The sequence below is a fragment of the Oncorhynchus tshawytscha genome, linkage group LG01 (assembly GCF_018296145.1).
Source record: "Oncorhynchus tshawytscha isolate Ot180627B linkage group LG01, Otsh_v2.0, whole genome shotgun sequence".
Classification (NCBI taxonomy): domain Eukaryota; kingdom Metazoa; phylum Chordata; class Actinopteri; order Salmoniformes; family Salmonidae; genus Oncorhynchus; species Oncorhynchus tshawytscha.
Genome location: NC_056429.1, coordinates 85716849 through 85742867, shown reverse-complemented (window position 1 = coordinate 85742867; position 26019 = coordinate 85716849). Strand labels below are relative to the sequence as shown.

General features: G+C 43.4%; 1 protein-coding gene across 1 annotated transcript in view; it reads left to right on the top strand.

Annotated features, from left to right (window-relative positions):
• Positions 1 to 2920, top strand: part of LOC112261244 (protein shisa-9B-like) — a 111145-nt gene extending 108225 nt beyond the window's left edge. The window contains exon 4 of the mRNA XM_042328436.1: positions 433 to 2920. Coding sequence (XP_042184370.1) covers positions 433 to 1877 — 1445 coding nt within the window. The 3' untranslated portion in view covers positions 1878 to 2920. The remainder of the gene's footprint in view (positions 1 to 432) is intronic.
• The last annotated feature ends 23099 nt before the right edge of the window (positions 2921 to 26019 follow it).

Here is a 26019-nt window from a genome sequence, read left to right as displayed (position 1 = left end):
AATTCCTTATTATCTGAACAATGCTATATGTTTGTTATCGGTATGATACGGTGTGGAAAAGGGCTGTCTAAGTATGTTCCCCAATCAGAGACAACGATAGACAGCTGCCTCTGATTGGGAACCATACTCGGCCAACAAAGAAATATAAACATAGATTTCCCACCCTAGTCACACCCTGACCTACCAAACAGAGAATTTAAAGGATCTCTAAGGTCAGGGCGTGACAAGTAAGAACCAGAGTTGAAGGTAATTGTGAGTGCACAACCTGAAAAATAACTGATAATGTTGTCCTTGTAAATAAAGATAATACTTTTTTCTACTTTTACAGTATATAGGATACCAAAAGTGCTTGAGGACCGTAGTTGCCCATCTGTGTTATAAACTGGGAAACATCTTTCCCTAACCTGTGCTTCTGCCTCTACCCCCATGCAGCGGCCAAGTCCAACGGTGACTTCTACAACAAACCGCGTCTGATGATGGAGCTGCCATCCAAAGGAGGCCTCCCCCTCCAACACATGAACCCTATGCGACCTCTTAACCCCATGACCAACAACGCTATGTCCCACAACCTAATGAATAACCCCACCATGACCCACAATCCAATGAACAACCCCATGGCCCACAACAACCCCATGGCCCACAACAAGCCCATGGCCTACAATAACCCCATGGCCCACAACAACCCCATGGCCCACAACAACCCCATGGCCCACAACAACCCCATGGCCCACAACAACCCCATGGCCCACAACAACCCCATGCCCCACAACAACCCCATGCCCCACAACAACCCCATGCCCCACATCAACCCCATGCCCCACATCAACCCCATGCCCCACATCAACCCCATGCCCCACATCAACCCCATGCCCCACATCAATCCCATGGTCCACAACAACCCTATGGCCCACAACAACCCCATGCCCCACAACAGCTCCATGCTCCACAACAACCCCATGCCCCACAACAACCCCATGCCCCACATCAAACCCATGTCCCACACCAAACCCATGTCCCACAACAAAACTATGTCCCACATCAAGCCGATGTCCCACATCAACCCCATGGCCCACAACAACCCCATGGCCCACAACAACCCCATGGCGCACAACAACCCCATGGCCCACAATAACCCCATGGCCCACAACAACCCCATGGCCCAAAACAACTCCATGGCCCACAACAACCCCATGGCTCACAACAACTCCATGGCCCACAACAACTCCATGGCCCACAACAACCCCATGGCCCACAACAACCCCGTGGCCCACAACAACCCCATGGCCCACAACAACCCCATGGCCCACAACAACCCCATGGCGCACAACAACCCTTTGAGTCCCATCAGCACCCTGGGTTCCCTGGGCCCCAAGCCAGTGGCCACCTACATCACAGAGATGCCCAGCAGTTTGCCCATCCTATCCAGCACCTACCAGGGCTCCACCATGCTGACCGCACCCAAGCAGAACGGACAGAAGACCCAAAGACTCAGCAACAGTGGTGACAGGCTCAGTAATAAAGGTCCAGGAGCCATGACCATGTCCAGCATGACTAGAACGGGGACTTTCCCGGGGCCTCACCACCACACCGGGACGGTTCCTGGTCCTCACCACCAACAACACCACCAATATCAGCAGCAACAACACCACTCACTGGCCTACAGCTCCCACACCATCGCAGCCCCCAGGGGGCCGAAGGGCTGGGACGGGACTGAAACGATGGGTAGGAGGAAGGGTTACGGCTCCAAGAGGCCCCAGTGCACGGTGGAGCAGACCAATGAGCTGCTCAGTCAGTCCCGCTCCCAGAGCCACAGTCAGCACTTCCTGCCCACTCAGCCTTACTTTGTGACCAACAGTAAGACGGAGGTGACTGTGTGAGAGAGTGGGAGAGGGGGACGATAGTCTCCAAAGCAGAGTCACCTATTAGGCAGAGCGGGAGAGGACAGAGATGGTGGTGTGTAAGGCCCTGGTTGTGGTGTGTCCTGGTAGTGGGGGCCAGAACAGAGCACCCTGGTGGTGTGGCAGTGTGCTTGCATTTGTCGTCCAGTATGAGTGGATCCCTGCACAAGTGACTGTCAGTCAATCCTACACAGACCCTCAGTCAGGAGAGGGGGGCGGGATGGTATATCCATGACAACGTCGAACAGAAGTATCCAATTCATTGTGTGTGTTATAATATCTCCTGTGTAATGGTAACATAATCAACCAATTACAGTGAACCGTGAATACAGCAACAGCAAAAGAAAGCATGAGATTGCCATGGATTGCGTTACCAAATCCGACAAGCAATATGAGATCTATGGACACCGCAATGGCTGGGGCTAAAACATTGAGCAGGGAAACATCAAACTGTGGGGAAGGAAAGGACATTCATTAAAGCGGCTCTCTCTTACAAAGCCATTTAATTGGTCACAGTTTTAGGGCTATGGGTTATGGGCTTTGGACTACGAACATTATGGGCTTTCTTCTGCTCTTGTAACCTTGAAACTCACTCGGTCGTCAACACATTCTGGAGATTATTGTCCTGTATATTTGAAGAACAGTACTTGATCACTGCTGGCCCGAAGGCAAGGAGGCAAAAGCATCATCTGGAGGATAGTACTGTACTCCTGAAAAACGCATCCGTCCTAATGCTGTTCACACAGAGAATCACAGAGAATCTGTGATCCAATATTTAAAAATGTGACTACAGACCATGGCCAGTTGTAGTGATACAGCCATCTTTTTACATGTCCCTTTTTCTCTCTCTTTCATTCTATCTATCCCTCTTAGAAAAGACAAACTTCAGGTAAAGAAAATGTAAAGAGAGAGCTAAATGTGGTTCTGAATCAATTCTGTTCTACGGTGTTTGGCGAGGCCCTGAAGTGTCATCCCTCATGTGTATTATTGCTACAGAATATTGTGATTAATACAATGTGCCAAAAACATTTATTTCTTTTTGTATTTTTGTATGACTGTGTCCTCTTGAACTTTGGCGACCACTTCACTCTGGTGTTTGTGGAAAATACTGTTGCTAGGGCATCCAAATATGAAATGGTCTAAAAGTAGAAGACAAGACATCTTCAAGCAAATTGAACAGTAAAATCTATACAACCTGAATGTATAGTCAGTCTGCAGCCTATAGAAAGCACTCTGTACTGGTTGTAAACATCCCGGGAGTTGGTTTTCTTTCTCATTTCCTCCTTTTTGCTCAGCTCGTGGTTCCACTGTGAAAGACAGGATAAAAAAACAGGTAAATGTTTTCAGGATGTGCATTATCACAACACTCAGTTGAATTAATCCAGTCATGCAGAAATTTGAACCCCATACTGTCATCCTTAAAGTTCACACTGATCTCATGGCAGCAGGGAGACAGGCAGATAGGGAGGTAGGGAGGCAGGCAGGTAGGCAGGGAGGCAGGCAGGCAGGGAGGCAGGTAGGTGGACAGAAAGGCTGGAAGGCAAGCAGGCGGGCAGGCAGGGATGCAGGTAGGCAGAGAAAGCAGGCAGGGATGCAGGTAGGCAAAGAAACCAGGCAGAAAAAGCAGAACATACAGTGAGCTCCAAAAGTATTGGAACAGTGACACAATTGTTGTTGTTTTGGCTCTGCACTTAGGATTTGAAGTGATACAATGACTATGAGGTTAAAGTGCAGACTGTCAGCTTTAATTTGAGGGTATTTTCAGGTGAACCGTTTAGAAATTACAGCACTTTTTGTACATAGTCCCTTCATTTTAGGGAACCAAGAGTATTGTGCCAAATCTACTTATATGTGCACTATATACAGTGCCTTCGGAAATATTTTCCTCATCAATCTACACCAATACCCCATAATGACAAAAAAAACAGGTTTATAGAAATGTTAGAAATACTTTTCATAAGTATTCAGACTCTTTACTCAGTACTTTGTTGAAGCACCTTTGGCAGTGATTACAGCCTTGAGTCTTCTTGGGTATGACGCTACAAGCTTGGCACACCTGTATTTGGGGAGTTTCTCTCATTCTTCTCTGCAGATCCTCTCAAGCTCTGTCAGGTTGGATGGGGAGGGTTGCTGCACAGCTATTTTCAGGACTCTCCAGAGATGTTCGATCAGGTTCAAGTTCAGAGACTTGTCCTGAAGCCACTCCTGCATTGTTTTGTCTGTGTGCTTAGGATCATATGTCCTGTTGGAAGGTGAACCTTCGCCCCAGTCTTAAGTCCTGAGCGCTCTGGAGCAGGCTTTCATCAAGGATCTCCCAGTACTGTGCTCCATTCATCTTTCCCTCGATCCTGACTAGTCTCCCAGCCCTACTTCCCCACAGCATGATGCTGCCACCACCATGCTTCACCTTGGTGCCAGGTTTCCTCCAGACGTGATGCTTGGCATTCAGGCCAAAGAGTTCAATGTTTGTTTCATCAGACCAGAGAATCTTGTTTCTCATGGTCTGAGAATCCTTTAGGTGCCTTTTGGAAAACTCCAAGCAGGCTGTCATGCATATTTTTACTGAGAAAAGAAATCCGTCTGGCCACTCCACCATAAAGGCCTGATTGGTGGAGTGCTGCAGAGATGATTGTCATTCTGGAAGGATCTCCCATCTCCACAGAGGAACTCTAGAGCTCATTGGGTTCTTGGTAACCTCCCTGACCAAGGCCCTTCTCCCGGTGATTGCTCAGTTTGGCCGGTGGCCAGCTCTAGGAAGAGTCTTGGTGGTTCCAAACTTCTTCCATTTAAGAATGATGGAGGGCACTGTATTCTTGGGGACCTTCAGTGCTGCAGACATTTTTTGGTACCCTTCCCCAGATCTGTGCCTCGACACAATCCTCTGAGCTCTACGGACAATTCTTTCGACCTCAAGGCTTGGTTTTTGCTGTGACATGCACTGTCAACTGTGGGACCTTTTATAGATAGTTGTGTACCTTTCCAAATCATGTCCAGTCAATTGAATTTACCACAGGTGGACTCCAATCAAGTTGTAAGAACATGTCAAGGATGATCAATGGAAACAGGATGCACTTGAGCTCAGTTTTTAGTCTCATAGCAAAGGGTCTGAAATCTTAGGTAAATAAGGTATTTCATTATTTTTATTTTTATATAAATTAGAAAAACTATCTAAAAACCTGTTTAAGCTTTGTCTTTATGGGATATTGTGTGTAGATTGCTGAGGAGTTTTGTTTTATTTAATACATTTTGAATAAGGCTGTAATGTAACAAAGTGTGGAAAAAGTCAAGGGGTCTGAATACTTTCCGAAGGCACTGTATACATACAAAAGTATGTGGACACCCATTCAAATGAATGGATTTGGCTATTTTAGCCACACCCGTTGCTGGCAGGTGTATAAAATCGAGTACACACTCATGCAATCTCCATAGACAAACATTGGCAGTAGAATGGCCTTACTGAAGAGCTCAGTGACTTTCAACGTGGCACCATCATAGGATGGCACCATTCCAACAAGTCAGTTCATCAAATTTCTGTCCTGCTAGAGATGCCCAGGTCAACTGTAAGTGCTGTTATTGTGAAGTGGAAACATCTAGGAGCAACAATGGCTCAGCCGCGAAGTGGTAGAACGGGACAGCCAGGTGCTGAAGCGCGTTGCGCGTAAAAATCGTCTGTCCTCGGTTGCAACACTCACTACCGAGTTCCAAACTGCCTCTCAATTGATCAATCAATCAAATGTATTTATAAAGCCCTTTTACATCAGCCGATGTCACAAAGTGCTATATAGAAACCCAGCCTAAAACCCCAAACAGCAAGCAATGTAGATGTAGAAGCACGTTGGCTAGGAAAAACTCCCTAGAAAGGCCGGAACATAGGAAGAAACCTAGAGAGGAACCAGGCTCTGAGGGGTGGCCAGTTCTCTTCTGGCGGTGCTGGGTGGAGATTATAACAGTACATTGCCAAGATATTCAAATGTTCATAGGTGACCAGCAGGGTCAAAAAATAATAAATATCAGTGGTTGTAGAGGGTGCAACAGGTCAGTACACTATCTGTAAATTGATCGGCCTCTGAAAGCAATTTCAGCATAAGAACTGTTCGTCGGGAGCTTCAAGAAAGGGGTTTCCATGGCTGAGCAGCCACACACAAGGCTAAGATCACCATGCACAATGCCAAGCGTCGGCTGGAGGAGTGTAAAGCTCGCCTCCATTGGACTCTGGAGTGGTGGAAACGTGTTCTCTGGAGTGATGAATCACGCTTCACCCTCTGGCAGTCCGACGGACGAATCTGGGCTTGGCGGATGCCAGGAGAACGCTACCTGCCCCAATGCATAGTTCCAATTGTACAGTTTGGTGGAAAAGAAATAATGGTCTGGGGTTGTTTTTCATGGTTCGGACTAGGCCCCTTAGCTCCAGTGAAGGGAAATCGTAACGCTACAGCATACAATGACATTCTAGACGATTCTGTACTTCCAACTTTGTGGCAACAAAGACCCTTTCCTGTTTCAATGCCCCTGTGCACAAAGAGATGTCCATACAGAAATGGTTTGTCAAGTTTGTTGTGGAAGAAATTGACTGGCCTGCACAGAGCCCTGACCTCAACCCCATCAAACACCTTTGGGATGAATTGGAACGCTGACTGCTAGCCCGGCCTAGTCGCCCAACATCAGTGCCCGACCTCACTTATGCTCTTGTGGCTGAATGGAACCAAGTCCCAACAGCAACATTCCATCTAATGGAAAGCCTTCCCAGAAGAGTAGAGGCTGTTATAGCAGCAAAGGGGGGACCAACTCCCCCCTTAGTAATGGCCATGATTTTGGAATGAGATGTTTAACGAGCAGGTGTCCACATACGTTTGGTCATGTAGTGCATATTAAAGTAGTAAAAAATATATTCTTTAATGCATGCAATGACTACAGCAAGGATGTGACTCTATTTGTGCATCTGTAACTTTATCACTCATCATTATTTATGATTAATTCAGTATTATCTGTAATCATGGTAGCATCCACATTAATATAGAAGTGTTTAGAAACATATTATTTTCATGTTTACAATAAAACTGACTCCAAAATGACACAATACGTTATTTACCATTCATTTATAGTTTGTCAAGAATGTAGAGTCACAAGCTTGCTGTACTCATTGTGTGCTATGAATATGGGACCAAATGCTTAATTTGTTACTATTTTAATACACATAAGTCGATTTGGCCCTATACTTTTAGTCCCCTAAAATGGGGGGACTATGAACAAAAGTGCTGTAATTTCTAAACAATTTCAAAAATGCCCTAAAATTAAAGTTGACAGTCTGCACTTTAACCTCATAGTCATTGCATCATTTCAAATCCAAAGTGCTGAAGTACAGAGCCAAAACAACAACAAATGTGTCATTGTTCCAATACTTTTGGAGCTCATTGTATGTTGTCTGAGCCGCATTCTACACTCAACATAACCTAATAGAGAAGAGTCATCCTTCCTGACTCCCCAGCATCAATTCTTTTTAGTCGTTTGTACGGGATACACATGGTATACCAAATGCTTACTGGCAGGTTCCTTCTGGACAATGCAACAATAATAAGAGATATTAAAAGATAAGAATACGAACATAATATAAATGGCTCAGTAGAATACAATAAACATGTTATTATAAGTATAATACAGGAAGGCAGAATATATAATCCAATACTATATATATTATTATGATGTACTGGGTCATCTTCACCACCCTCTGGAGGGCCTTGAGGTCGTGGACGGAGCAATTCCCGTACCAGGCCGTGATGCAACCGTATGCAGGCCGTGATGCTCTCGATGGTGCAGCAGTATTCAGCTACCTTAGGAAGTAGAGTCGCTGTTGCGCACTTTTGTCAAGAGTGGTCCATGTTGGTGAATAGCAAACACAATAGACAGCATTATACAAAACAGTCGATATGGAACCCTATACATGTCAAGTCCTCGGTGATGTGGACGCAGAGGAACTTAAAACTGCTGACTCTCTACTGCAGTTGGTTTGATGTGGATCGGGGCGTTTTCCCTCCTCTGCTTCCTGAAGTCAACAATCAACTCCTTTGTTTTGCTGACGTTGAAGGAGAGGTTGTTCACAATGCCAGTCTACTTACCTCCTCCCTGTAGGCTGACTCATCATTGTTGGTTAGGCCTACAACCGTGGTGTCGTCAGCAAACCTGATGATGGAGTTGGTGTTGTGCAAAGCCACGCAGTTGTGGGTGAACAGGGAGTACAGCAGAGGGCTGTGGACACACCCATGGCGGACCCCGGAGTTTTAGGAAATAGAGACTCAGGTGTTGTTGCCAATCTTCACAGCATGTGGTCTGCCTGTCAGGAAGTCCAGAATCCAGTTAGAGAGGGTAGCGTCCAGACCCAGGGCTATGAATGCTGAACTGTAGTTAATGAGAGGGCAGGTAGATGAGAGCACAGTTAGATGAGAGCACAGTTGGAGCACAGTTAGATGAGAGCACAGTTGGAGCACAGTTAGACAAAAGCACAGTTAGATGAGAGCACAGTTAGACAAAAGCACAGTTAGATGAGAGTACAGTTAGACAAAAGCACAGTTAGATGAGAGCACAGTTGGAGCACAGTTAGATGAGAGCACAGTTAGATGAGAGCACAGTTAGAGCACAGTTAGATGAGAGCACAGTCAGCGGGCCTCACTCTGATGTAGCAGTCTGATGCTGCTCCTAGAGTGAGAGGGCAGGAGATACTGGACTGCTACTAGTGTAGTATACCACTACTACTACTGCTACTGCTACTACTGCTGCTGCTGCTACTGCTGCTGCTGCTACTGCTACTGCTGCTGCTGCTACTGCTACTGCTACTACTGCTGCTACTGCTGCTGCTGCTGCTGCTGCTGCTGCTGCTGCTGCTGCTGCTGCTGCTGCTGCTGCTGCTACTGCTACTTTGTCAATGATTGCTTTCTCAGGATTGTCATTATAGTAGAGAGAGCCAGAGTGTCCTTACTCCACGACTCCATTCCACACTAGCATACCATTTTTCAATCCATGGTCATACCTATACATTCCCTCATTCTTAGTGTGCCAGTTCGAATATTGGAATGGAGCCTAATTCTCCGTCTTCATATCTGACCCTTTCTTCCCCTCTAAAACCAGGTATCTGAAATTAGCAGAGCACCGAGCCAGCCAGCTCCTACCTACCCAGCCTAGTTCCTGATTAACCTTCTGACAAAAATCTATGTTTTCTGCTCGGCTGAAAGGAGCAAAATTAAGACTGGAAAGTGTGAGTGGCCTAATTAGTAGAATCAGACCCTCTGGTTCCCTGGCCCTGCTCTTGCCTCACGTGGGCAAATGGATCGAAGGATCCGGTTGGCAGATTCAATCAGGGCAGCCAGGCATGCAGCTGAAGTCTTGTATTAACTGCCTGGATGAATAGGGTTTAGTATTGTGTAGTATTGTGTTGCTCATTAATAACAACAACATCCTGTTACAGGGGGTTTCACAACATTAACTACCCCTGATTGAGGGAGCAATTGAGGAAAACTGCACAATATCGATTTTCACTCAAAGAGGCTGCAAAGGAGCAAAATTAAGACTGGAAAGTGTGAGTGGCCTAATTAGTAGAATCAGACCCTCTGGTTCCCTGGCCCTGCTCTTGCCTCACGTGGGCAAATGGATCGAAGGATCCGGTTGGCAGATTCAATCAGGGCAGCCAGGCATGCAGCTGAAGTCTTGTATTAACTGCCTGGATGAATAGGGTTTAGTATTGTGTAGTATTGTGTTGCTCATTAATAACAACAACATCCTGTTACAGGGGGTTTCACAACATTAACTACCCCTGATTGAGGGAGCAATTGAGGAAAACTGCACAATATCGATTTTCACTCAAAGAGGCTGCATTAAGGAACTGTCTGACAAACCTGGACATTTTTGTGTGTATAATATATTTGATTTTTGTTATATATATATAATGTACAGTATATCAGTCAAATCTCAAGCCTTTTCTTCTTAAACTACACTACAGCTAAATTACCTTTCTCCTCTCTCTCTCTGGCAAACTTAACTCTGTGGTTTGATTTTATTTACACATATAATTACAATCTGGTGTAACAGAGTTAAGAACGTACCGTAAGCTCACTCCACAGCTAGCTTGAAATGTTGTGGATGGAGATATCCACTTGGTACCTTTGGGTGGCTCAACCAGTTGGAACGTTGTCAAGGAGGGTGGTCACGTGTGTCAGCAAAGCAGAGGTCCCAAGTGAGAACCATGTATGAGCTGAATCGGCGGGAGGTGGTACTCGCTATGCAAGCAGTGTGACGCGTGTAGCACTGGCACTTATCATTTCAGAGAGGAAATGACTGAAAGGAATCTGTGTTTTCTAGAGAGAGGGATGGAAAGAATTAGGGGGAGAGGGACTGCGAGAGAGAGGGAGAGAGAACAAGAAGGGTAGGGAGGGAGAGAGAGAGCCTACATCTCTCAGATGACTGTCGAGATGACTGTCGAGAGAGAGAGAGAGAGAGAGAGAGAGAGAGAGAGAGAGAGAGAGAGAGAGAGAGAGAGAAAGAGAGAGAGAGAGAGAGAGAGAGAGAACTGGTGAAAGCTGCCTGCTGTAACAGGGAGAAACTCAAAAGCTAATCTTGGAAACCCGGTATAGGGGGATGAGGACTTTCCTATTCAATCAATAAGTTATACAAACCTGATGAGATTAAACCTGATCTGATTATAAAGTTATGTTTGTATGCTTTGGTTGTACAGTTTGTATAGGCGGCCACATCGACCCAGCCTAAAACATAACAGCAGTGTATGGCGCTAGAAATGTTTAAGTAATTTCCAATTGAGCCGACATATGCAGTGTTTTCCATGAATGCAGTCTCTGCTAATGCGAGACCATTGCCTTTAAATGTCAATTGGGCTACAACACGGAACTTCAGCGATAGGGGTTGAATCCAGGTCTTATACTCAGAAATGGGAAGTGTATCCCCTTCTGTATTGCTCTTGTTCACACAACTATAGTTTATCTGTAAATAATCATACCAGGCGAGGATGTTAGCAATTATTGTGAAACCATTCTGTTCCACCCTGTCATTGAAACTATGGAACATTGAATCATGTTTTTGTCTACTATGTCACCCTGTTGATTTTGTGTTATTTGACCTTCTATTAAAAACTCAACTAAATCTTGTACATACACATGACGAGGGTGAAGATATCAAACATCTGCAGTTTCTCTTCCATCTGATTAAGGTGTGTTTTAATAAAAGTTCTTATCTGATATCAGAATCAATGGAATAATATCAAACCCATACAATCTGTGTGTGTTCTTTTTCTGGGGGTTGAACTCTATCAAGGGCCAATGGATACAGTTCCCATGGATGGATCAATATGCTTTCTAAAATACTAATGTTGATTCTCCATTGATTAGATCAGCTGAAGTGTAATCATGCAATCATAAAAATGATGTCCAACTAATTATGTGTATATTTATACATTTGACTGAACACTGCATAGTATGAGTGATTATTAGTCAAGCATATTTGATTGTAGACCCTATCCCCTACTCTTGTTTGTGCAGTAGCTATAAGAATACAGTGTTGTCCCACTGTTTTCGGTCCTGACATATGATTTGTGAGATTCGGTTATTGGATACCTGTATTTATGGGTACTAGTTCATTATATATAGATGTAAAAAATAAATATAGCAAAGTTTTGTCTGATAATATATTACATTGTGTTGCTATGAATTTGTCTTGTTTAGTTTTTGGATTGACCTGAGTTGTTTAGTTAATGGATTGACTGGAGTTGTTCAGGCTATGGACTGACTGGAGTTGTTTAGTTTATGGATTGACTGGAGTTGTTTAGTTTATGGATTGACTGGAGTTGTTTAGTTTATGGATTGACTGGAGTTGTTGAATTAATGTATTGAATGGAATTGTTTAGTTTATAGATTGACTGGAGTTGTTTAGTTTATGTATTGACTGGAGTTGTTTAGTTTTTGGATTGACTGGAGTTGTTTAGTTTATGTATTGACTGGAGTTGTTCAGTTTATGGATTGACTGGAGTTGTTCAGTTTATGGATTGACTGGAGTTGTTTAGTTTATGGATTGACTGGAGTTGTTTAGTTTATGGATTGACTGGAGTTGTTGAATTAATGTATTGAATGGAATTGTTTAGTTTATGTATTGACTGGAGTTGTTTAGTTTATGTATTGACTGGAGTTGTTCAGTTTATGGATTGACTGGAGTTGTTTAGTTTATAGATTGACTGGAGTTGTTTAGTTTATGGATTGACTGGAGTTGTTTAGTTTATGGATTGACTGGAGTTGTTTAGTTTATGTATTGACTGGAGTTGTTTAGTTTTTGGATTGACTGGAGTTGGTTTAGTTTTTTGATTGACTGGAGTTGTTTAGTTTTTGGATTAACTGGAGTTGTTTAGTTTATAGATTGACTGGAGTTGTTTAGTTTATAGATTGACTGGAGTTGTTTAGTTTTTGGATTGACTGGAGTTGGTTTAGTTTTTTGATTGACTGGAGTTGTTTAGTTTATGGATTAACTGGAGTTGTTTAGTTTATAGATTGACTGGAGTTGTTTAGTTTATGTATTGACTGGAACGGTTTAGTTTATAGATTGACTGGAGTTGTTTAGTTTATGGATTGACTGGAGTTGTTTAGTTTATAGATTGACTGGAGTTGTTTAGTTTATGTTTTGACTTGAGTTGTTTAGTTTTGGATTGACCGGTTGTTAAAGGAATTCTAAATTCCTCTGTATTATTTCACAATCAGAATTCATTACTCTGTCAATGCATTCGAAGGGCTTGTAAGACCCTATATTTTTATAAGAAAGGACAGAGCCCCGGTCTTAAAAGTCAGGTAACAGAGTTTAATTCAAGAGAGTACTGCTTCATACACATTTTTCCACAGGTTATAAACTGAAAATGACATCAGCGTTTCCTAAATGTTCTATCTCTTCTTGACACTGGTAGAGAGGCCCTATAGTTCTCGAGCCTTCCCTCCTCGCCTAAAGCCAAGGTCAGTCAGTGTAGATAGCATTCTAGACAGTCTGGAGATAGTCCGTCCCTGCCATCTGGAGATAGTTCATTCATTTGTACAAGGAACAGACCATCATTGTTACTAAACTCCTGACTATATTATATACAATTGGGAATGGGAGCAAGAGAGAAAATTCATATATGTACAGTACATAATAGCATTTGGACTAGTCAGTCCTGATTGAAATGTATACATAATTAGTCATCATTGATAAAAATTCCCTTAACACCGGTGTTCTCTTTTTTTCTATATTTTTTTGTACAATTGATTTGATGTTGAACAATTTAAAGAATGAAATTAATTTTCCATCTGCAGTATATTATCACTGTTCTGTATTCAACTTTCTTACGTGGCAATAAAAAGATGAGTACACAACTTCTGTAAATGCTGCATGCTGCCTGTCTCTTTTCTGTTTATCTTCCTATGTTTCTGTCCTATTTGTCCCCCAAAAGATTGTCTGACTATCCACGTCTCTCCTCTCTTCCTCTCCTCTTCAGGTTCACTGAGTCCATGCCACTCAGTTAATGTGTCCTTGGCTTTGCAACTGCTGGTCGCTGCCAGCTACAATCAAACCATATACTGTGTGACCATAGACATTGCTTTAACCTTCAAATGAACCGGCGATTCATGAGAAATCAAACACTGCCCTTACCTTTGCAGGCAGGAGACTGCCAGATTTCCAAAGCACTAAATACAGCATGCTGCCAGCGCTATTGGCTATAAAACAGCAGCAGTAGAGTGGATCCTGGGTTTTCCAATCAATCAGGAACAAAGGAGACCTGAGTTTCATCCCACCATAGACTTTACCTTTCCCTCCTGATCAGCCGAGCCAAATAATACAACAATGAACAAAATAACACAACAACGAGCCAAATAACACAGCAATGAGCCAAATAACACAGCAATGAGCCAAATAACACAGCAATGAGCCAAATAACACAACAATGAACAAAATAATACAACAACGAGCCAAATAACACAGCAACGAGCCAAATAACACAACAATGAACAGTTTATGTAGTCTGTCACTGAAGACGGGGATTTCACAATACTTTTTAACACTTAGTGTTTCCTACGCCCTATTCTCACCCTTCTGCTATTCATTGATGTTTTTATTCATGCTCCTGTGAACAGAGGGTAGATGGACCTGGAGTAATTTTGTCCGAGCCTGGCCCACAGTGGCTCATTTCCTGGGTGAGAGGTCCACTGATGGGCCATATGGTATCCAGGTGCACTGAGACACTCTTGTGATCCTTAGGGACAGTTCACACCACTCAGGCCGAGGTGTTCAAAAAAGCTACAGGGACAGGATGACGTCAGGTAAGGCTGAGCTTAGAAACACCTGTGTCTAATAATGGAAGATTTCTAAAGATATAGTATATTAGGGATGATAAACTTTGATGGGGTGAGGGCCACAAAAAATCTCATCATGAGGGGCCGCAGTGGCTTGTGGGTATTCGTACCCACATCCATACCCCCACACCATCCCCGCACATACACCTTGAGAGCAAATTCTAAACATTTTGCCATGCGGCGGAGAAATAAATGAGCAGTTTTACAGCTAATTTCCTGCAATCCTACACATTTAGCCATAGGGAGGCAAATGTTTGCAGTTTTTATTATGATAACTGATGATCAATGGACCCCACCCCGGTCGGTAATTTGACCATGCTTACTACAAGTTGAGATAGCTGGCAGCTAGACAATTTTACCAATCAAAAATGTCTTTGCTGACATGGGCAAATTAAGTGACTGCTGATGAACAATCAAATGTAGAAGTCTCAACATGAAGTCGAGACCCCAACTTATATACAGTACCAGGGGGTACTCAAATTGTGCAGTGGTCTAAAACACTGCATCTCAGTGCAAGAGGCATTACTGTAGTACCTGGTTTGAATCCAGGCTGCATCACATCCGGCTGTTATTGAGCTTCCCACAGGGCAGTGCAAAATTGGTCCGGTTTTGGACAGGGGAAGCTGTCATTGTAAGTAAGAATTTGTTCTTAACTGACTTGCCCAGTTAAATAAAGGTTCATTTTTAAAAAACTAAAAAACAGTCAAAAGTTAGGACACATTTACTCATTCAAGGGTTTTTCTTTATTTTTATCATTTTCTACATTGTAGAATAGCAGTGAAAACATCAAAACTATGAAATAACACATGGAATCATGTAGTAACCAAAAACGTATTAAACAAATCGAAATATATTTTATATTTTATGTTCTTCAAAGTAGCCACCCTTTGCTATGATGATAGCTTTACAAACTCTTGGCATTCTCTCAACCAGCTTCTCCTGGAATGCTTTTCCAACAGTCTTGGAGGAGTTCCCACATTTGCTAAGACCTTTTTGGCTGCTTTTCCTTCACTCTGTGGTCCAACTCATCCCAAACCATCTCAATTGGGTTGAGGTCGGGTGATTGTGGAGGCCAGGTCATCTGATGCAGCACTCCATCACTCTCCTTCTTGGTCAAATAGCCCTTAGACAGCCTGGAGGTGTGTTGGGTCATTGTCCTGTTGAAAAACAAATGATAGTTCCACTAAGAGCAAACCAGATGGGATGGCGTTTTGCTGCAGAATGTTGTGGTAGCCATGCTGGTTAAGTGTGCCTTGAATTCAGCAAAGCACACCCACACCATCACACTTCCTCCTCCATGCTTTACAGTGGGAACAACACATGCAGAGATCATCCGTTCATCTGACTCACAAAGACACGGCGGTTGAAACCAAACATCTCCAAATTGGACTCATCAGACCAGAGGACAGATTTCCACCGGTCTAGTGTTCATTGCTCATGTTTCCTGGCCCAAGCAAATCTCTTCTTCTTATTGGTGTGCTTTAGTAGCGGTTTCTTTGCAGCAATTTGACCATGAAGGCCTGATTCACACAGTCTCCTCTGAACAGTTAATGTTGAGATGTGTCTATGACTTGAACTCTGTGAAGCATTTATTTGGGCTGCAATCTGAGGTGCAGATAACTCTAATAAACTTGGGGGCCCCTCAGGGGTGTGTGCTAATGACACAACAGTAGTAGGCCTGATCACCAACAACAATGTGACAGCCTATAGGGATGAGGCATTACAACTTATCCTCTGCAGCAGAGGTAACTGGGTCTTCCTTTCCTGTGGCGGTCCTCATGAGAGCCAATTTCATCATAGCGTTTGATGGTTTTTGCAAATGCACTTGAAGAAACATTCAAAGTTCTTGAAATGTTCCATATTGACTGAACTTCATGTCTTAAAGTAATGATGGTCTGTCATTTCTCTTTGCTTATTTGAGCTGTTCTAGCCATAATAGGGACTTGTCTTTACCAAATAGTGCTATCTTCTGTATACCACCCCTACCTTGTCACAACTCAACGTATTATCTCAAACGCATTAAGAAGGAAAGAAATTCCACAAATTAATTTAACAAGGCGCATCTGTTATTTGAAATGCACTCCAGGTGACTACCTCATGAAGATGGTTGAGAGAATGCCAAGAGTGTGCAAAGCTGTCATCAAGGCAAAGAGTGGCTACTTTGAAGAATCTCAAATATTGTAACGGCAGATCTCCTCTTCGTCTGAAGAGGAGTAAGGATCGGACCAAGATGCAGTGTGGTAAGTGTCCATAATGTTTTTATTACAGACAAATGAACACTCGAACAAAAACAATAAACAATAACGTGAAATCTACAACAACCGAAACAGTACCGTGTGGCGACAAACACACACACAGAAACAAACACCCACAAACCAACAGTGAAACCCAGGCTACCTAAGTATGATTCTCAATCAGAGACAACTAACGACACCTGCCTCTGATTGAGAACCATACTAGGCCGAAACAGAAACCAAACATAGAAAAACAAACATAGACTGCCCACCCCAACTCACGCCCTGACCATACTAAATAAAGACAAAACAAAGGAAATTAAGGTCAGAACGTGACAAATATAAAATATATTTTGATTTATTTAACACTTTTTTGGTTATTGTTATTGACATTTTTAATGTTGTAAATAACTATTGTAGCTGGAAATGTATGATTTTGGGGGGGAATAGCTACATAGGCATACAGTGGCTCATTATCAGCAACCATCACTCCTGTGTTCCAATCAAATCAAATCAAGTCAAATTTATTTATATAGCCCTTCTTACATCAGCTGATATATCAAAGTGCTGTACAGAAATGCTCTGACCATACTAAATAAAGACAAAACAAAGGAAATAAACGTTAGAACGTGACAGTACCACCCCCCCCCGCCCAAAGGTGCGGACTCCGGCCGCAAAACCTGAACCTATAGCGGAGGGTCTGGGTGGGCGTCTGTCCGCGGGGGCGGCTCTAGCGCGGGACGTAGACCCCACTTTACCACAGTTTTTCTCCGCCTCATTGTCCGCCTCCGTGGCCTCCTAATCACAGCGACCCTCGCCGCCAACCTCGGACTGGGGACCCTAGAAATTCCGGCAGCGCCGGACAGACGGGAGACTCTGGCGGCTCAGGACAGACGGGAGACTCTGGCGGCTCAGGACAGACGGGAGACTCTGGCGGCTCAGGACAGACGGGAGACTCTGGCGGCTCAGGACAGACGGGAGACTCTGGCGGCTCAGGACAGACGGGAGACTCTGGCGGCGCTGAAGAGTAGGAAGGCTCTGGTGGCGCTGAAGAGTAGGAAGGCTCTGGCAGCGCTGGACAGGCGGGAACACCTGTAGGCAGAAAACGGAGAGACAGCCTGGTGTGAGGGGCTGCCACTGGAGGGCTGGTGCGTGGAGGTGGCACTGGGTAGACCGGACCGTGCAGGCGCACTGGAGCTCTTGAGCACCGAGCCTGCCCAACCTTACCTGGTTGAATGCTCCCGGTAGCCAGGCCAGTGCGGCGAGGTGGAATAGCCCACACTGGGCTGTGCAGGCGAACCGGGAACACCATGCGTAAGGCTGGTGCCATGTACGCCGGCCCAAGGAGATGCACTGGAGACCAGATGCGTAGAGCCGGCTTCATGGCACCTGGCTCGATGCCCACTCTAGCCCGGCCGATTCGAGGAGCTGGAATGTACCGCACCGGGCTATGCACCCGCACCGGGGACACCGTGCTCTCCATAGCATAACACGGTGCCTGCACGGTCCCTCTCGCTCTCCGGTAAGCACGGGAAGTTGGCGCAGGTCTCTTACCTGGCTTCGCCACACTTCCTGTGTGCCCCCTCCCAATAAATTTTTGGGGCTGCCTTTCAGGCTTCCAGCCGCTCTGCCATGCTAGCTCCTCATAATGCTGCCTCCAGCTCTGCTTTGGGGCGACAATATTCCTCTGGCTGTTACCAAGGTCCTTTACCGTCCAGAATATCCTCCCAAGTCCATTTCTCCAAGTATCGCTGCCTCGCTGGCTGCTGCTGCTGCTGCTGCCTGTTACCACGCTGCTTGGTCCTTGGTTGGTGGGTGTTTCTGTAACGGCAGATCGGACCAAGATGCGGCGTGGTAAGTGTCCATAATGTTTTTAATACAGACAAATGAACACTCGAACAAAAACAATAAAGTGAAAACTACAACAACCGAAACAGTACCGTGTGACGACAAACACACACATGGAAACAAACACCCACAAACCAACAGTGAAACCCAGGCTACCTAAGTGTGATTCTCAATCAGAGACAACTAACGACACCTGCCTCTGATTGAGAACCATACTAGGCCGAAAACAGAAACCAAACATAGAAAAACAAACATAGACTGCCCACCCCAACTCACACCCTGACCATACTAAAAAAAGACAAAACAAAGGAAATAAAGGTCAGAACGTGACAAATATAAAATATATTTTGATTTGTTTAACACTTTTTTGGTTATTGTTATTGACATTTTTAATGTTGTAAATGACTATTGTAGCTGGAAATGGCTGATTTTGGGGGAAATAGCTACATAGGCATACAGTGGCTCATTATCAGCAACCATTACTCCTGTGTTCCAATCAAATCTAGTCAAATTTATTTATATAGCCCTAGTGCTGTACAGAAACCCAGCCCAAAACCCCAAACAGCAAGCAATGCAGGTGTAGAAGCACGGTGGCTAGGAAAAACTCCCTAGAAAGGCCGAAACCTAGGAAGAAACCTAAAGAGAAACCAGGCTATGTTCAAAAATTACCAGCATGGTCAAATAATAATAATCACAGTAGTTGTCGAGGGTGTAACAAGTCAGCACTTCAGGAGTAAATGTCAGTTGGCTTTTCATAGCCAATCATTGAGAGTATCTCTACCCCTCCTGCTGTCTCTAGAGAATTGAAAACAACAGGTCTGGGACAGGTAGCATGTCCGGTGAACAGGTCAGGGTTCCTTAGCCGCAGGCAGAACAGTTGAAACTGGAGCAGCAGCACGGCCAGGTGGACTGGGGACAGCAAGGAGTCATCATGCCAGGTAGTCCTGAGGCATGGTCCTAGGGCTCAGGTCCTCCGAGAGAGAGAAAGAAAGAAAGAATTAGAGAGAGCATACTTAGATTCACACAGGACACCGGATAAGACAGGAGAAATACTCCAGATATAACAGACTGACACTAGCCCCCCGACACATAAACTACTGCAGCATAAATACTGGAGGCTGAGACAGGAGGGGTCAGGAGACACTGTGGCCCCATCCGATGATACCCGCGGATAGGGCAAAACAGTAGAAATACCCAAATTATAGAAAAACAAACATAGACTGCCCACCCAACTCATGCCCTGACCATACTAAATAAATACAAAACAAAGGAAATAAAGGTCAGAACATGACAATAAAACTGTCCTTCTTTAGACTAGTTGAGTACAGGCTGAAAATGGCCAGAAACAAAGAATTTTCATCTGAAACTCGTCAGTCTATTCTTGTTCTGAGAAATGAAGGCTATTCCATGTGAGAAATTGCCAAGAAACTGAAGATCTCGTACAACGCTGGGTACTACTCCCTTCACAGAACAGCTTAAACTGTCTCTAACCAGAATAGAAAGAGGAGTGGGAGGCCCCGGTGCACAACTGAGCAAGAGGACAAGTACATTAGAGTGACTAGTTTGAGAAACAGAGGCCTCACAAGTCCTCAATTGGCAGCATCATTAAATAGTACCCACAAAACAACAGTCTCAACGTCAACAGTGAAGAGGCGACTCCGGGACGCTGGCCTTATAGGCAGAGTTGTAAAGAAAAAGACATATCTTAGACTGGCCAATAAATAGAAAAGATTAAGATGAGCAAAAGAACACAGACACTGGACAGAGGAAGATTGGAAAAAAGTGTAATGGACATACAAATCTAAGTTTGAGGTGTTTGGATCACAAAGAAGAACATTCGTGAGACCCAGAAAAAAAATGAAAGGATGCTGGAGGAGTTCTTGACGCCATCTGTCAAGCATGTTAGAGGCAATGTGATGGTCTGGGGGGCTTTGGTGGTGGTAATGTGGGAGATTTGTACCGAGTTAAAGGGATCCTGAAGAAGGAAGGCTATCACTCCATTTTGCAAAGCCATGCCATACCCTGTGGATGGCACTTAATTGGAGCCCATTTCCTCCTACAACAGGACAATGACCCGAAGCACAGCTCCAAACTATGCAATAACTATTTAGGGAAGAAGAAGTCAGCTGGTATTCTGTCTATAATGAAATGGCCAGCACACAGTCACCGGATCTCAACCATATTGAGCTGTTGTGGGAGCAGCTTGACCGTACAGTACGTAAGAAGTGCCCATCAAGCCAATCCAACTTGTGGGTGGTGCTTCAGGAAGCATGGGGTGAAATCTCTTCAGATGACCTCAACAAACTGACAACTAGAAGCCAAAGGTCTGCAAGGCTGTAATTGCTGCAAACGGAGCATTCTTTGACGAAAGCAAAGTTTGAAGGACACAATCATTATTTCAATTAAAAATCATTATTTGTAACCTTGTCAACATTTTGACTACATTTTCTTTTCATTTTGCAACTCATTTCATGTATGTTTTCATGGAAAACAAGGACATTTCTAAGTGACCCCAAACTTTTCAACGGTAGTGTATACTTACTGTATATATGCAGTTGAAGTCGGAAGTTTACATACACTTAGGTTGGACTAATTAAAACTCATTTTCAACCACTCCACAAATTTCTTGTTAACAAACTATAGTTTTGGCAAGACGGTTAGGACATCTACTTTGTGCTTGACACAAGTAATTTTTCCAACAATTGTTTACAGACAGATTATTTCACTTATAATTCACTGTATCACATTTCCAGGGGGTCAGAAGTTTACATACACTAAGTTGACTGTGCCTTTAAACAGCTTGGAAAATTCCATAGCTTTAGAACCTTCTGTTAGAATAATTGACATCATTTGAGTCAATTGGAGGTGTACCTGTGGATGTATTTCAAGGCCTACCTTCAAACTCAGTGCCTCTTTGCTTGACATCATGGGAAAATCAAAAGAAATCAGCCAAGACCTCAAAAAAAGAATTGTAGACCTCCACAAGTCTGGTTCATCCTTGGGAGCAATTACGAACGCCTGAAGGTACCACGTTCATTTGTACTAACAGTAGCACAGAAGTATAAACACCATGGGACCACCCAGCCATAATACCGCTCAGGAAGGAGATGCATTCTGTCTCCTAGAGATGAACGTACTTTGGTGCAAAAAGTGCAAATCAATCCCAGAACAACAGCACAGGACCTTGTGAAGATGCTGGAGGATACAGGTACAAAAGTATCTAAATCCACAGTAAAACAAGTCCTATATCGACATAACCTGAAAGGCTGCTCAGCAAGGAAGAAGCCACTGCTCCAAAACCACCATAAAAAAGCCAGACTATGGTTTGCAACTGCACATGTGTCACGACTTCCGCCGAAGTCGGTCCCTCTCCTTGTTCGGGCAGTGTTCGGCAGTCAACGTCACTGACCTTCTAGCCATCGCTGATCCATTTTTAATTTTCCATTGGTTTTGTCTTGTCTTCCATCACACCTGGTTCCAATCCCATCAATTACATGTTGTGTATTTAACCTTTGTTTCCCCTCATGTCCTTGTCGGTGATTGTTTGTTGTATGTATTGGTGATAGTTATGTTCTGGTGTGCGACGGATTTTGCACCCTCTTCTTTTATTTTGTATACTTTGGTTTTCTGAGTTTTTGTATAGTCATTAAACTGCTCCATTTATACCAAGTTCACTCTCCTGCGCCTGACTTCCCTGCCACCAGCACGCACCCATAACAATATGCGGACAAAGATCGTACTTTTTAGAGAAATGTCCTCTGGTCTGATGAAACAAAAATATAACTGTTTGGCCATAATGACCATCGTTATGTTTGGAGGAAAAATGGGGACGCTTGCAAGACGAAGAACACCATCCCAACCGTGAAGCACGGGGGTGGCAACATCATGTTGTGGGGGTGCTTTGCTGCAGGAGGGACTGGTGCACTTCACAAAATAGATGGCATGATGAGGAGGAAAATGATGTGCATATATAGAAACAACATCTCAAGACATCAGTTAAAGCTTGGTTGTAAATGGGTCTTCCAAATGGACATTGACCCCAAGTATACTTCCAAGGTTGTGGCAAAATGGCTTAAGGACAACAAAGTCAAAATATTGGAGTGACCATCACAAAGCACTAACCTCAATCCCAGAGAAAATGTGTGGGCAGAACTGAAAAAACGTGTGCGAGCAAGGAGGCCTACAAACCTGACTCAGTTGCACCAGCTCGTCAATCTGGTCTCGACTTTTACCATGTTGTTATGAATACATTTTTCAACACAGTTTAATATGATTCAGTGATTCATTTCATATTTTATGTTGATATGAAATTACTTAGGATTTATTGTGTTATACACCTACTTTCCCCCACTAAAATGCCAAAGGTCTCTGCATTTCTTTCCCTCTTATAGAACATATTGAATAGAATACATTACTCTGTACAGCTAGGAGGTATGAGGGGTCTTTGGGTGGCAGCCACCAATATACCCTGTTTGCCCTCCTCAATGGCACCGTTTATTCACACACACACACACACACACACATTGCACGCACACACATACGCACACTCCACAGTGACAAGGTGACAGCACCGTTTATTCACCCCGCTCTGACAAGGGTACCGAGGTGTCCCTGTCCTGTCAGCAGAGTTAACCCAATCCATATTTCTAAAGGAGGGACTCATGTTTGCCTCTCTACTTATTTCTTTGTCACACTAACTGTGGTTTAATGAGAGTGATGGTGGAGGGTGATATATGCATACAGGAAAAACTCTGAGAACACAGCCACTTGGTAAACCACAAAATTATAAATCTTATGTAAACTGAAAGGTCAACTGAAGCACTTGGGGGGTGGGAAAAACCTTTGCTGTTTTTCTGTCTGTACTTTAAAATGGGAAATGTAGAAACTGGTGGAAATACTATATAGAAATACTATATGTAAATGCCATATGGAAATACTATATATAAATTGTCCAGAATCATGTGACTAAGTGTGGTTCTGTACTCATGCCCTCCAACTGTACAGTGCAAGCCCATTCCAAACTCTCAAACACTCTCCTACTTATGAACTCATCAACAGAGACACCACTGCTTTTTTGGTGGTTTCCAGTCAAAATATGAGTGTCTGTTGCTGGTCAATTTGACAGCTGAATTTGGGGAGCCAGAGGGGTTGTAGGACTCAACAATGCCTAGATGAAAGCCAACCGTTGCCAGGGTGACCGAACTTGTGCCATCTGTGAATAAATCTCTTTGCATTGTTTCCAAGGCAACAACTGGAGAAAGAGGCTGAGGCTGAGAGAGAGAAGGGGGAGGCTGAGGCTTAGAGAGAGAAGGGGGATGCTGTAGCTGAGAGAGAGAAGGGGGAGGCTGAGCCTGAGAGGGTGAAGGGGGATGCTGTGGCTGAGAGAAGGGGGAGGCTCAGGCTGAGAGAGAGAAGGGTGATGTTGTGGCTGAGAGAAGGGGGAGGGCTGAGTCTGAGAGAGAGACGGGGATGCTGTGGCTGAGAGAGGGAAGGGGAGGCTAAAGCTGAGAGAGAGAAGGGGGATGCTGTAGCTGAAAGAGAGAAGGGGGATGCTGTGGCTGAGAGAAGGGGGATGCTGTGGCTGAGAGAAGGGGGAGACTGAGGCTGAGAGAGAGAAGGGGATGCTGAGGGTAGTGTGGATAGAGCTATAGGTTTTGGTTTGATTCTTCTTCCCATGTCTGTGCTGTTTATGTTCAATAATTATTTGCATGGGTGAAGTCATAAGATATAAATCCTCCAAAACAAAGTTACTCAGCAGATTATATTAAGGCAGATGCATCAATATATGTTAGAGAGGGTAACTATAAGAAACAACGGTTCTTGGCAATGTTTGAGGTGTTTTGATGTGCAGTTTGTGGAAGAGACTGTAAGACCAGTAGCTCTTTCCAGATTACAGAAGGAGTATGAAAAATGAGATTTACTGTGGGGATGATTCAATTTTAAACAAACAACAACTTTAAAGGCTTTATGAAGCCTTTATCAACCTTTCATAAAACCTTCATAGAAACTGCATAAACAATTTCTGAGAAAATGTCATGGTATAACTATAGTAGATGGAAAAGCCTTTGGCTAAGCACCTCTCAAATCACCCTGTATGGAGTATGATTTCACTTATAAATGATTTGTAAAGCATTTATGTAATGCCTATGAAGACTTTATTAAGCCTTAAAAGTTGTTGTTCATTTCAATTGAGACCATAGTGATGTTTCTTTATTGTTGATTGAAGTTGCTCTTTAATAGAGATATGTTATGGATTCCTGGTGTGTGATAATTTATTGCATATATTTAGCAGTGATGAATAATGAGTTCTCTCTCAGATTCCACCATATAAACCTGGTTTAACCAACAAATTCCAAAAAAACACTCTTTCTTTGCTCAGTACAATCTATTCTAAAATATATAACTTAAGTTTTGTTCAGGTCCAGTTACTTGATTAAAGAGGATATATAAATTCATTTGGACTATCTGCTGGACATAACTTAAAGAGATTTAACATTTTTCCCATTTAGTTTCTCAATGTCTACAAATGTACTGTACATGTGTTGAGAAACATTTAATTAACATTGAGTTAAGTCACCAATGATGATTGGCCTGATGACAGGCTCACAATTTAATAATTTGAACTACCATTTAATTCAAAAGCAAAAAATGTAATATACACATTTCAAAATTGTTATTTTTGAAGTGCTGAATAGAAAGAATAGTAATTTTCTATACTTGACTATAACTTGGAATTAACATTTGTGTCATTTGTATCCATTGGCAAGTTCTGAGCATGTTGAGAAATATGTCAGTCTTACAGTTTCATTATCTGTGTCCAGTAAATATTGATATTGATAAATTCTCAATTTAGTTATTTTAGTCCACTGGTTCCACTTACACAGAACTAGCCTACGCCTTGACCTCTTTCTCCCCTCTCTCTCCAGATGAAATCCTGCGACTATTGGATTAACTGCTTGTTAAAATAACAAAATTGAGAATATATCATTATTTTGTGTTTTGGTGATTAAACCAAATGTACTCATTATGTTTCATAGTAGACTTGGGGCTCTATTCAATCCACATCGTGGAAGTTCAGCTTTACTGATGGATTGAAATTTAAAGGTAATGTTTGTGCAAATGGCTCTGAGATACGAATAATAAGGTCATGCATGTAACGATAGCTAGCGAGCCAGCTAGGTAAACAATCAACCATAATCACAACTCAAGATGTTCCCCAGTTTCTGTGTTGTTGTGGGTTTATATGTGTGTGTATTTCAGGAAATGGCCTGGATTCCTGAAGCAGCTGATTGGTCATCCCCATCGCTGATTGGAGCTCTGACCCCTCCCTCTTGTCAGGGGATACAGCTGTCTCTGCATTACCAACTCCTTCTATAGCTTGATAAAAGCCAGTGTTCCTTCATCAGGAAGGAGAGCTTCTGTTTATGTCCTCTGTTGGTTAGTGAATGTTTTGTTGATATTATTTTGTAGCTGCTCTTTCATAGGTATGCCAATAGGACTTAGTGTTTTTGGTTAATTGAAATTGTTCACATAAATTATTCTGTTTAATTTGTTCCCAGGGGGGAAGGGAAAGCACCTAGAGAGTGTTTAGGCAAGAGGCCTGCGGGCATACATAACCCGTAGTATTTAATCTGTCTATGCACACTAGGTAAGACCTGTGCAGACCACCCCCTGTAT